Source organism: Neopsephotus bourkii, unplaced genomic scaffold (genome assembly GCF_033783945.1).
Source record: "Neopsephotus bourkii isolate Nb327-2 ecotype Australia unplaced genomic scaffold, CSIRO-AGI_Nbou_v1 NB_259, whole genome shotgun sequence".
Taxonomy (NCBI): Eukaryota; Metazoa; Chordata; class Aves; order Psittaciformes; family Psittacidae; genus Neopsephotus; species Neopsephotus bourkii.
In genome coordinates, this window is record NW_026900768.1 from 1,424,876 (window position 1) to 1,438,396 (window position 13,521).

General features: G+C 38.6%; 1 protein-coding gene across 1 annotated transcript in view; it reads right to left on the minus strand.

Annotated features, from left to right (window-relative positions):
- GRXCR1 (glutaredoxin and cysteine rich domain containing 1) overlaps positions 1-12,305 on the minus strand; it is a 38,556-nt gene extending 26,251 nt beyond the window's left edge. Inside the window, exons 1-2 of the mRNA XM_061346141.1 lie at positions 11,910-12,305; positions 9,162-9,164 (exon numbers count right to left, since the gene is read on the minus strand). Of these exons, the coding sequence (XP_061202125.1) occupies positions 9,162-9,164; positions 11,910-12,305 (399 nt within the window). The remainder of the gene's footprint in view (positions 1-9,161; positions 9,165-11,909) is intronic.
- Between the last annotated feature and the right edge of the window lie 1,216 nt (positions 12,306-13,521).

Genomic DNA, 13,521 nt, shown 5'->3' on the forward strand with positions numbered 1-13,521 from the left:
AATATTGTTACTGAAAAAAACCTTAAGGTGTAAGCTTTTTTTTTTATTACTTTTTAACCAAACAGGTAAAATAAAAATGTACCATGTTGTATGCTTTATATTGGCTCCTAAACATGTTAGTCAAAATAACTGCCAAGTTTGTTATTCCATATATATCATATCTGTGATTGGGGTAGTTTTTCAGAAAGGTCAGTGTGAACAGCTCTATGCTGTAGTCTGATTCAGAATTTGGCCCAAAGATGTATACTTTTACAATAAACCAAAAATTGGTATTCATACAATCATGCTTTTCATATCATAATATTCATATAATGGGGTTAAAGTCTATATCATGTCATAGAGTTAAATGTGTTCTTGTCAAGGAATACAGCTACATATGCAGATACTGAGGTGATTGTCTATCATCTGTTTTTCTTTTGGAAAAGTATTTCAGTATCTCCTTTGCATAGATATCGTTTAATCCCCTGCAGCAAGAGAAATCAATAACCTTTAGCCTAATATTATATCATGTCTTCAAACAATGCTGCAGCTCCAAATTGATTACACTTCTGCCAGTTGTGTAACCTTGTGCCAAAATGAGAATTGAGACAGCATGAAAGACAGGTCAAAAAATTCACTAGACATCCTCTTTTGACAGCTGTTGCCCTTATCTGTTGTGACTTCAAAAGAGAACTGCTATAGCAGCTGAGGATAAAACAACCTGGCTGAAGGAATTACATGGTTCAAGGCTGCTTCTGATCAGTGGCAGTAGGTTAGAAAAAAAAAAAAAAAAGCATAAGTCATCTGTATCCAGCTGCAAATACTGGCCTGTAGACGTACCCTTCTATCCCACAGTATCTCACATGAGGATCCATAAGAACATCATGTACCAAGCAGATAGGTTTGTCTGTTTGCCTGACCACCCATCAGGTACAAAAACACTAGATGTCACAGCAAAATTTTGAAGACAGATTTAAATGAACAGAAACTATTTACTGAACAAGTCATTTAGAAATGTCTGTCTCTTTTAAATCTTCATGACAGCTTAAGTTTGGGCTTGGAGGGACTATATTAGGTGTCTATATTTTTTGATCGTTCTGTGATTTGGAAGAGCAACTGGACTTACCCACTGCATGTTTGAGAATATGATTGAAAGCATCAGCCCACACCTGGAAAGGGTAGTTCTCAAGAGGTAGATTAAGACCTGTGATACATGGCAGAAACTCCAGCAATAATGTTTAAAGGTCTCATATTTTGCTGTGTCAATTTGTCTCTTATGGCATTCTCTAGTTGAACGGCAACAGAATGTTTCGAAGTTGCCTGTGGGGCTAGGAAGCAGAGTCCTTTGCATTTAGTTTTAGTAAACAAAGAGCAGGACACGAGAAGCTGAGCAAGAAAAGATCACATTTTCTTTAAAACACTGTAACTTCGGTTGCAGATTTAGAAACTGCTTTCTGTCTTATAGAAGTTATATGGAGAAATAGACTTTTGTAAGTAATAGTGTATGACTGCTGTCAATTCTTAATATGTTTAAAGTTTGTCAGATGACTATCAATCAGCACTATTACAAGCACGGCTAGCAGGAACCAACCCCAAAGAAAAATTTCTATGCCTTTGCACCAGCATTGACTGATTTGTCAATGCAGAATATGTCATGTGCAAGTATTGGCCAGCAAGATTTTCTATATTTCTTTGTAAGAAGTGGAGAAAGAACAAGCCTGTGTGTGGTATTTCTACAGTACAGAAGACATTTTCCTCTGGCATTATTGATGGATGGTGTCTCCAGATATAGTTCCAAAGCAAAATTGTACTATGGTTGTTAAAATGCTTTCCACAATGTGTACTAGCAATGAATGATGGCATTCCTGTCTTCTTTCTGCCATGTGTGAAATGAGTCTCTACTTCACTGACTCCACCTGCTCATCTGTGACCATTTCTGTTGCTTTGTATGATGGAGGCTGTAAAAAATCGTGCTGTGGCAGCCTCTACACAGCATAACTACTCTGTCGACCAAAACCATAATATTACCTTGTTTGGATGAGGAGATGTATTTTTCCAGCTCCTTTTCAAAATCATCAGAATGGGGATGTTTTATTACTATTTATTCAAGTTTTCGAAAAATTCAGTGAGATCTGAGTTTCATGCTTTGTACTACCTAGTACTGGATGTTGCAGCAATGACAGAGATTTTCACGGATTAAAGCTGTACCCTTTTCTCTCTAGCTGCAAATTCCATTCTGAAGCACATTTTACTGAACTTAACCGATAAATTTACAATGCTTCCAAACACAGGTTAAAGCTCCAGAAAAAAAAAAAAAAAAAGAGTAGTATTTCTTTGACTATTTCTTTATTTCAAGCTGTTAATCGTGTACCTTGTGTTGGTGTAGCGAGTAATAAACTGTCAATACTGGGAGACAAATGTCAGAGCAAGCTGCTGACACACCAGAGAAGTCTCGCAAGTCTTACCTGCAAATAAAGCATGGCATCATTTCTTCTCTCTTAGGGAAAGAAATAGTCTTCAATGACACCTATATGTTAATTAAATTGGCAGCAGGTGACTCCTGAAATGTGTTTTTGGTCAACTTCTAAAATACACTTTTCCTCTGTCATTGTAACACAGTAACTAGGGCATATGTACATATATATTTGTCTAGTTTGTGTCAGATTTCTAGTGTAACTAATTGCAAATCCTAGTTCAGAACACAAAAAGTTCTGAAATCTGTAAACTAGATGGAATTTTAATGTAATTAACTTATGAGAACTTTGCTAATGCCTTATGATGCATGAAACCAATGGAGAACCATACCACTAAAGTAAAACTTCTTCACTTTGTTTAACTTTATTTTTTTTTAATAATGGAGCTGTGTTTCATCTTCCTTATTACCTATTTCTGCAATTGCACAACTACACCGCTGTGCGATCTTGTGACACATTGGCCCAGTGTAGCCAAATATTTGCTTCCATATTTGTAAATTTAACTAAAACACACCTCACCTAAGACACTCAGATGCAATGAGGACCCTTAAATATTTGCTTGCAGAGTCGTTTGCACATAAAATAGGGGTCAATGACCAAAAATTATGCTAGCAATTAAGCATATAGAACAGCTCATATTTGTAGGTAATTTATTTCAGCTTTATATGTTCCACAAAATTTGTATGTGCTATGCCAAAGGCATGAAGATATTCAGGAGCAAATGAGCTAGCAGGTTGGGAATAGCCCCAAATTTTCTTGACATTCCTAGTTTTAAGAATACTTCAGAAAATATTTTCTCTTAATTGTCCTGCTGAGTTACTGAGTTGAGCTTCACAGCTAGAAAAAATGAAGGGTTATGGTTACTAATAATGATTAAGAGTAATCCGTTCATTTTTTTTTTTTTCATCTCTATTGTAAGAGGGAATTCAGAAAAAAAAAAAATCCTGTTAGAATAAATAGAAGAAATTCTGTACTGGCATCCTAAGATTTTTTTCATAGGCTGTTTATATAGCATTACTCTTTTTCAAGTCCATTTGAAGTAGGATGAAGGATTTTCCATGTTAATTCAAAGACTGAGCACCTTATTGAGCAGTTCCACAAAGGCACATTATGCAAGAGTCCCAGAGCACTACACAGGCATGGACCTAATGTTCATCTGGTATTCCAGGTTTTCTATCAGACAGATAATTAAAAGTAAGAGGATGACAAGCATATATGGTATTTCCTTTTAATACTCTCTCACTTTTTTGACTATTTTCAGCTCAGAGAATTTCCTGAGGCCAATATGTTTCAGGAATCTCAGTACAACTAGGAGGAATCTTTTTCCATTTGGCATTCACATACATTGCCTGAAAGCAAGTACACTGGTTCCTTCTTTCAAAAAGAAAGCAAATTTATTTTTAGATTTAAAGAGAGAGGATGAACCAAGGTGAGAAAATATGGCTATTCGTAGTCTGTCATGTCTTGGCTACCTGGACTCAATCTCCTCTCTACGTCTTGTCCCTAGCAAGCAAGTCACAGCTTTTCTAGCTTTTTCATAGAATATTTCTATGCTAAAGCAATGCCATCACTGTAATACTGAATGGCAGGAAAGAAAGAAAGAAATGGAAGTCAAGCATGATGTTGTATATTAGTAGTATTTGTTATGGCAAGTTGAGAATCAGCTGTGTCCCACTCCTGCTCCTGTAACTTATTCATGCTGTCTTGTGACTGTATAATTAAAAGTATAACTCCTACCACTGCCTCCTGCAGACACAATTTGTACAAAGCCGTGTCTGCTCATGTAGAGTTTGTGTAAGATCTGATCCACTAGGAATGCATCAAGTCCTCTGCAGGTGTAACAGGCAAAGAGATGCCCGTTTTTGTGGTTCCGTGGGACACGAGTGGGAGGTAACTGTCATGTCCTGTCAATACTTGAGATACTGAGACACAAGGCCAAGGCAGATCCTTAGTCAAATTTTCATCACTAAAAGGCTTTTGCTGCATTTGCGACAAGATGGCACCAAAGACAGGTTTGGACTATCACAGTTTTGGATCTTGATGTCTAAAACAGAAGTCTTTGGGTTTTTTGAAACTGAAGACCTGAAGTCTTAGTTCACTCTAGTACTACATATTCTGTATATAGATATTCCCTGCAGTATCACCATACCTTCTTTGGTACCGTGCCTTTTGTCATGCAAAGGGTAAGGCGAGGGAATGAGGCTTATTAATAAATGACTCTGTTTGGGAAAGTAGACACGTGGCGTAGACTTTACAGAGGGAACAATTTAATTTTGTTCTCTTTCTCAGCCCAGGGCAGCAGCTCTGTATTTTCCTACAGGCTGCACAACCTGCTTAGACAACAGGCACTAAGACCCTGGCTGGGGCAAGCCTGAGACAATACTACTCAGTACTAGTCAGTTGTTATAAGCTGTTTTCTAGCAACAGAAGAGAGAATGTGCTAATGAAGTGCAAAATTATCTTTTCCTTACTGCTGCTTTCATCCCTGGAAATGTTCAAAACACATGTGGACGAGGCCCTCAGTGATAATTGTTTAGTCTTGGTAGTCCTGCAGTAATGGTTGGACTTGATGATCTTAAAGATCTTTTCCAACCTAGTTGATCCTGTGAGACTAGTGTGTTGACAGACCCTTAGTAGGAAGTGTGTCAGTTCAGTCTCTGTCTCAGGGAAGGCTGGTGTGCACAGATTCAGGATTGTACGGCTCATGCCACTAATGCTTGTTGTCTGCTGCAAAATTTGTGAAAGTTAATTCTCAGTTGTCTTGCACTTTACATAGTCATTGCCTATGCTAAACAGATAAAAATATTGCAGGGAGTGGAGAAATATTAATTCAGTGTCATAACAATTTTCACTCACTTGCAAATGTAGGTGTGATTCAAGAAGCAAACGAAGTACCTGCTTTTTATATCTTCTGATGCAGAAATATGTGTGAACACAGAATAGAAATATTTATTGTCTCAGGGCTTCCCTCTGCTTTGTCTCATACAGTGCACCTGAGTGTCTCAAGAACAGTGCCCTCATTTATATATCTTCATTTAAGGATCAAGATGCATCACAGCAAAGATAACTTGGAGGCCATGTGGTGCTCTGGAAATTTGTCCAGTGCATGCCCATCAGACCACCAGCATAGAAGTTTAACAGGTTTTTTTTTTCTTCAGTTATTGATTCAGTCTTGAAGAAGTGGCAAATTTAACCATGGTTTTGTTGCTAAGCTTCCTGGTATTGAGTGTACTGAAAAGTCAAGATATCCCTTATCTATTACTTACATGTTTAACTCAAAGTTTGTATATCACTTTCAGAGGTTTAAAGTCTATTTAATGATCATTTCAAGTTCATGTCAAATATGTATTTCAAGTCCAATAACAGCAAACCCTAAAATATCATGAACAGTCTAATAATAGACTTGTCTGAGCTCAGTGCCTTACAGCTGATTTATAGGATTCTATGAGAACAACAAATGCCAATACAATATCCTAACTACTGACTAACCCCAGGCTCCTTTTAAAATCTCACAGACCCAAACATCTTCCTTTTTAAATCAGTGTGGCTGTTCACCCACCAGCTCCAGAAACTACCTGGTTTAACTGTGACTTAATCATTTGAATTAGCTGAAACATTGTCCCATGCACTGTGATCACAGATCAAAGCACTTAGGAAAGCACAAAGGAAGTGGTAAAAGGACATGATGCCTGTTCCAGTGGTGATCCAGCTGTCCTTCTAACAACAATTTTCCTGTAACAACAGAAACCTACTTTAGGTTATTGTCAGGTTTCCCTAACATTGCTATTAGTAGGTACAAGAATGTATTTTCATTTTACAAGCTATGCCTACTTGGGAGCCACAGATCAGTGTGTATGGACAAAAATACGAAGGAAAATTCAGGAGACCTTTTACAATCTTAGTCCAGTCCTATCAGAAGTCTGTGAGTTCACAGTCCAGTGATGCTGGAGTGACAGCTCTGATCATCTGCCAAAGAAGTGAGGAGGACAATCTCTTGATTTCTCCAGTGGAAGTGCAGACCTTTCTCCCTCTCCTTTCCCCAGAGTTTGAGGGATTGTAGTGATAGATGCTCCAGGGACTGGAGTGGTATCCAATGCACCACTCACCCTAGAACCTTTGCTTGTATTATTGAACCAGAAACTTTCCTTAACAGCACTTTTCTGCATCTGCCTTCTTTATGAGACAGTTGGTTTTGCTGCTGACTTTTGTTTTCTCTATGGTATCACCTAGCCCTGCTGATCTGTAAACTCTGCATGTCCTGCTGTGTACTCACTTTTCCAGGTCACTTACAAGTAAAGAAACGTGAAAGTGAACCTAACCACCCAGAAGCTCTCCCCTTAACAAGCTTCCATTGAATTCTTAACTCTTTCCTACCTCTCTATCTAAGCATTAATAAGCTGATTCTTTATCAGGCTGAACACTGACTTGCACTTGGCAACCTTAGATGTTTGCTCTACCTGAGACACTGAGCTGGAAAATATGGTAAAGACAAGGTACTTTATGTCTGACTTTTGACCCATATCCCCTCTGATGCAATGTTCACAAAGGCGTTAATCACATTTGTTAACCAGGCCTGCCCTTTCATAATAGATGTCAGCAGGTGCTGCCTGGGAGTGAGATCTGTAGCTAATTTAGCAGAAGGTGACCTTTCAAAGGAGGCTGGAAGGTCAGCAGAGTGTGTAAGTATGGAAATGGAGGAAAAGACCCACTCTCAAACAGTGCAAATGAGGACACACCTGTGTGAAACCTTTGGCTGAGCTCCATTACATTGAAGGAAACGTGGTCTGGCATGAAATGATTGCTGCACTACTTAGTGCAGGAAACCCAAGGATTATTGCTTTGTGTCACCTGGAAGACATCATAGGTTGGCCTACTCATAAAAATCAGTAATGAAGAGAAATATATTTATTTCAAGGAAACAAGAACAATTTCTCTACTACTTTTTATGGGAAAATTTAGGAAATACTCATACCCATCTGCACTTTAACAGTATTCCAAGCATTAGAAAATAAAATTTTAGTAATGTTCTGAAATAAGACCACAATTCCTTTGAATATGCAGAGAAGGGACTTACGCTTCTTATGCAATTAGCAGGTCACATCCAAGGTCAGCTCCAGAGCTGCTGATGCCATCAGTTTTAGTGTTTTAGCAGGAGATAATCTCACTTATACCAAGGAGGTGCATGAATAGGAAAACCGGGAGCTCCAGATCCTGTCTGTTATTCAGGTTTTTCAGTAGTGCACATTTTTCACAAATTAAATATTCTCAACTGTTTGATCACTGTATTGTCAGCCCTGTAGGAGGACACCCCTCCAGTCCCAGGATAGGTGCACATGACAGACGGACATATGTGACCATCCCTGCCCTCCACTGATGACCACTGACTGGCCTTCCACCTTCTCCACCAAGCAGGATCCACCCCAGGATGTGGTTGCCATGTCAACATTCTCCTTATGGCATCCCCCGAGAGGGAAAGGCTGGAGAGATTGCCATGGAAACCATGATCCCTGTAAGCATCAATAAGGCTGGTCTTTCCCTCACCTTTTTGCCCACAGAATGTCCTGCCATGAAACTGAGAAAAATCCCTGGACATGTCCTGCTCTATCCAACCCTGTCCCCATGGCCATGATGGGCCTAACCACACACAGCTGCTCCCAGTGGGCTCACAGCAGCTTCAGCAGTGGTGCAGGGCAGGCCTTTGACTATTACAGAAGTGGAGCAGCTCACATCCAGGGACACAGTCATTTCAAGTGACTTAGTTTCTCTTCTCAAAGAACAGTGGAAATGGGAAATTGCTGGTTCCGCTGATGATAGAAGTGTTCAGTGTATAAAAGCATAATATAGAAGTAGTGCTCAGTGCATAAAAGCGTAATACAGAAGTGGTGCTCAGTGTATAGAAGATATAGTAGGGGATGCATGTCTGCTCGCCAGAAGATATACATTCTCAGGCCAGGCTTGTATCGTATAACAACAACAACTAAAACCACCTTTTCATCTAGAAATACTTCCTGTATTACATCACTCTCTTAAAATTCCCCAAAACTACAGAAGGTGTGATCTTTTTCAGATGAGTCTGGTGTGGGAAGAAACTGCCTGAACCAATTCTGTAGAAAGGCTGTAGTTAGAAAACATGGAAAAAAATATTCTATGGAACATAAAAATACATAACAGTGCTTTTAGCACAGATATTTTAACAGAAAACACCAAAGGTCTTGACTGCAGGACTTAACAAAGCCCATTTAATGAATCCCTGCTTATACCTAGACTATCTGAGCAGAATCATCTGTATTAAAGGACCTCTCCTCTAGCACAGGAAGCATCTGTGGATTTACAGTAATAGGACAGTAGAGGGGCTTGCAGATATAAGTTGAAGAATCAGAATGCTGACACTGCAGAAAATCACCAAAAATTTAGTTTCATGCTCACAGGATACACACACTCAGTATTTGGCTTCCTGTATGCACATTTTTAGTTAATAAGTGATGCATTAAATAAGGATAAGAAGTGTTTGAATTCAAGAATTTATCAGTGCTCTGGATTTAGGACTGTCAAGAGTTCATGTGCATACTCTGAGATTATAAATACCTGCTTTGACACTGACTCTTAGAAATGTATAATGAGTTTATCTACTCCTGAATCATCAAAGGGACATAGATGGGCTCTACTCAGGTATGAGGGACTTTGTACATGTTAACTATTGTTATACACCTGCTGTTGCTTATCTAAGAGAAATGAAACGTGTAACTGCAGATGACCTCCCATAATCAAGGAGAGAACTTACAAAAATGCCCAGATCAAGAGATTTTGAGTTGTATCTTCTAATAAAGACATATTTCTATTTTGTCATATATTTGAATAAAGAACTCTAGTGCTCTCTAAGTGGCATTACTGTTCAATTACTTATCTGGAATATACTTAACAGAAAACTAGAAATCATCCTCTAATCTCATCCTGAAGTTCATTAATTCACTTGTAATTGGATGGATTTTTATCATATTTCACATTGGGATCAGACAGTTCCAAATGAGTCCCAAAGCCAAACCTTGTGCTTTGCTCTCCTCTGTGTTCACCATGTGGCATAGAAAACTGGCTCACAGTATTACATAAAAAATATGCAAATTGTCATTCTGCTTCACTATACTCTTATCTCTGGGGAAACGGGAACTTTTTTGTGTAGAAACCTCAAATCATTATGTTTTCTGTATTACTATGTATTTGATCCAGTAGATGCTTTAGGTAAGAATATACAGCTACTTCTGGAAATCAGCCATCCAGACTTGCCTAAGCAGAATCTGATCAGTTTCCCATTTTTCCCCCTCATCTGCTTTCAAAACCTGCCTAGGACAAGCTTCAAGCTGTGCCAGGGAAGGTTTAGATTGGATATTAGGAAAAATTTCTTCACAGAGAGGGTGGTCAGCCATTGGAACAGGCTGCCCAGGGAAGTGGTGGAATCGCCGTCCCTAAAAATGTTCAAAAGCTGTGTAGATGTACCCTCAGTGGTATGGTAGAGTGGTGGTCTTGGCAGTTCTGGGATAATGTTTGGCTTGATGATCTTAAAGGTCTTTACAACCTACTTGATTCTGTGATTCTATGATTCTACTCTTTTGGCCTGTAGCAGAGAATTCTTAAATTTAATTACATACTCAATGAAAAACTGTTTTGTTTGTTTTCACCTGACAATTTAATTCTTCCACTTTCTTCTGCTGTAAAATATTGTCAATACAAGATCTTCATCATCTTGTAAACCGTTCAGTATTTTGCAGGTTTTAATTATGGCCTGTGGTAAACTTAACTACAGAGAAATTCATGAAGTTATCAAATGGCCATGCCTCCTCTCAAGCATTACTTTCTTCCAGCAAAACACCTCATGGCAATAGTGCTGGTTCTAGCTGTAGCTCTGCTAGGAATAAAAGAAAGAACACTGCAATCAAAGTACATTTATTTCATGAACCTCATCTGAAGAACTTCCAACCCAAAACCAGAGGTAGAAACAGCATGGTGACAGGGACACTAATAAGGTACATATGTTTTCAAATGGGCCCATTTTTTTAGCTGATTCAGATTTCTTATCTGGGTGTCACTGATGCAACAGAAAAAAGCTTTTAGGGGGAATGAGGCTACTGAGATGAAATGATGTACTCTATGTAGTGAAACAACCCAGAAAAGTATTAGGAATCGAGTTTGGAGAAGAGCCCAGACATGCTCCAGTTAACACTTCCTAACTCATACCTATTTAGAGATAAGTGAGTTCGTTACACATTTTATCAGAGTAGAGAACTCAAGGACAAACTCTTCAGTGAGTGGCTTGAAAGAGAGCAAGCTACTTGAGTTCTATGTGATGTAAAGAACAGAAATGAGCAGCTAATTCATCTTTGAAACATCCAACTTTCACAAGAACATCGGTGTTGACAGAAAGACTGTTATAAGTTATGTATAACATAGAGGATAAATTTATACTCAGAAGCAAGAAACTGTTATTCTGTAGCCATTCCTAAATGAATTATGAAATTACTTAGTCTCAAAGTACAAAATAACTTTAGATTTCATTTCAAGTGACAAAAAGTCATTACTAATATCAAATTTCTTGTGCTTTAAAACTGCATTAATGCTTTTTAAAACAATGCCTTGAAACCAATTATAGATTAATTTAACTGATCTTCATAATTTTGTATTATATAAACCTTTAGAAAGTGCTTGGTTTCATATTTATTGCTCTTTCAATGGTATATTAATGATATAAAGGCTTGAATAGTGTATATAGATAAATTATATATATGAGCTAAATTTTTTAGAACTTTCATTTTGATTTTTCTGAGGCCTCTGTTTCTCTTGTAAAGCATCAGTATGGCATATACTGTTTCAAATACAGATATTCTGCTCCTTCTACAAAATAAATGGAAAACAGATATTAGTAAGAGACCACTGACTACAGTTTAATTCCTCTGAAGTTTTCATGTGGGAAAACCATCATTGCTGCCATCCTGCACCTAATTTGATCTACTTTGCAGTTTAAACACAATGGAATTTGCAAGTATACATATTTACAAGCGGGGGACAGCAGATAACATTGTAAACTCATTAGGACTAATATGATAGGAGTGGAAACAGGATCTGTCTGTGTACAGTGGTTCTATAGAGATCTCCAATAAAGCCCCAGTTAATTCTTATGTTTCTTTCCTGGTCCATACATGGGAAGCACAACTTACACATATCAACTCAGCAAACCTTAGGTCAATTTTGAAAGAAAAGGTTCAGTCGGCTTGGAGTGTGGAGCTGTCGTGCACCAGATAGAGCAATGAGCTCCTTCTGTGCAAGAGCAGTAAGTGGATAGCAATGGGAATGAGGCATAATATTGAGAAATCAAAAATGAGAGAGGTTTGGACAAAGGGAAGAATAACACGGGGAGTTAAAAGGGACAGACACAGGGCTTAAAGCCAGGAGAACCGCATCACCTACCTGAAATACTTTTGCCAAATTGTCAAAGAGGGCTTGACCAGCACTGACTTTATGCTTGACTCCCCTGACTGTGCCATTTTTGCTGAGGATGTTGACTCGCTTTGTACCAAAACTTCTCTCTTTAGTGGCTCTGACTAAAATGAGCAAGTCGTCCTGCTCATTCTCATTTTCGTCACACTCAGACCCTGTGTGTCCATTCTGCTGCCCATCCACTTCACTCAGCCGGCTGGTTTGGTCAGTCTCCGAGCTACTAGCATACTCAGAGTCCAGTGAGTCAGCAGCCTCCCCATCGGCGTATACCTCCTTCAGCACTCTCCCACTATGCGAGGACGCAACACGGAATCGAACCTTCCTCGATAGCCTCTCGCTGTCTCCCTTCACCTCACTTTTAAACATCGCCTCTTCCATTGATATGAGCAGTTTGCATTGTTCCAGTGTGGTGCCCATTGCATTTGCCAGTTTGTCACACTTAACAACAATATCAGCACTGTTTTCTGTTGACAGGGGTTCTCATATTATACTAAAGAGGGTTCCCAAGAAGCTACACTGCCATTCTGCAGTTAATAATGTATGTATCTGTGCTATGGTTACCTTTAAACTAAAACCTGTAAAACTATCCCATTAATTAAATATTAAAAAGCTATTGTGTACTTTTTGGCAGTAAGAAAAAAAGCAAGAGAGGGAGAAATTATATTTATTGATTAAAATAAAAATTCAAAACCACACGTGATAAAGCAAATAACAGAAATTACACAGGTTTATATAACACAGTTTTTGTTTGCTGAGAAAGACAAAGAGGAAGAGCTTTTTACAAGATCTGCAGGTCAAACCTGTTTTGTACATGGTTTAGTGGTAGACTTGACAGTGCTAGGGTAAAGGTTGGACTTGATGATCTTAAAGGTCTTTTCCAACCAGTTGATTCTGTCATTACACCGGAGGGGAAAATTGCAAGGTTGAAGAGAAGTCAGAGATGGGCACATTTCTTTCATCAAAACACTTCATTCCTCTACCAATCAGACCTCATTCACCAAAGTTTACCTTTCATATATGCTTACGGAGATTTGGTGGGGAGTTCTGATTTGGACTTTTGCAATGCTGGCCTTTTCACAGACTGGCAGAGTAGTGGAGAAGCAATTAGTCACAATTCACTGCACAGAGTAACACAGCATTATTAAATAAAACTGAGCCACAGCTAGTACCACATATTAACCACAGCCTCTGTCTAATTTGTCAATTATTCAAGGGATTGGGCCAAGGAACCTGAACAAGGAAGAGGAGAAAGCTAATTAATTGGGGCAACAGGGATAAAACAAAGAAAAGGTGGAATCAACCACAGGAGAAGCAAATTACCCTATCCCAGCAAATCACAAGTAGAGGTTGATGTGGTGTTAAGCACACAGCACTGGATGAGTGCTACTATAAATGGTAATAAAATATATAGCTAATAAAATATAACAAAGCCAGCTTGAGGTTTCTAGCTTATGTCAACTCACTATCATGTAGTAGCACCTTAGACCCCCAACCTGGTCCTGAGTTTACATGATGATCCCTACTTACAGTGCTATTCCTGCATTTTCTTCATTTAAAGCAAAATGCAAAGCATTCATTACAG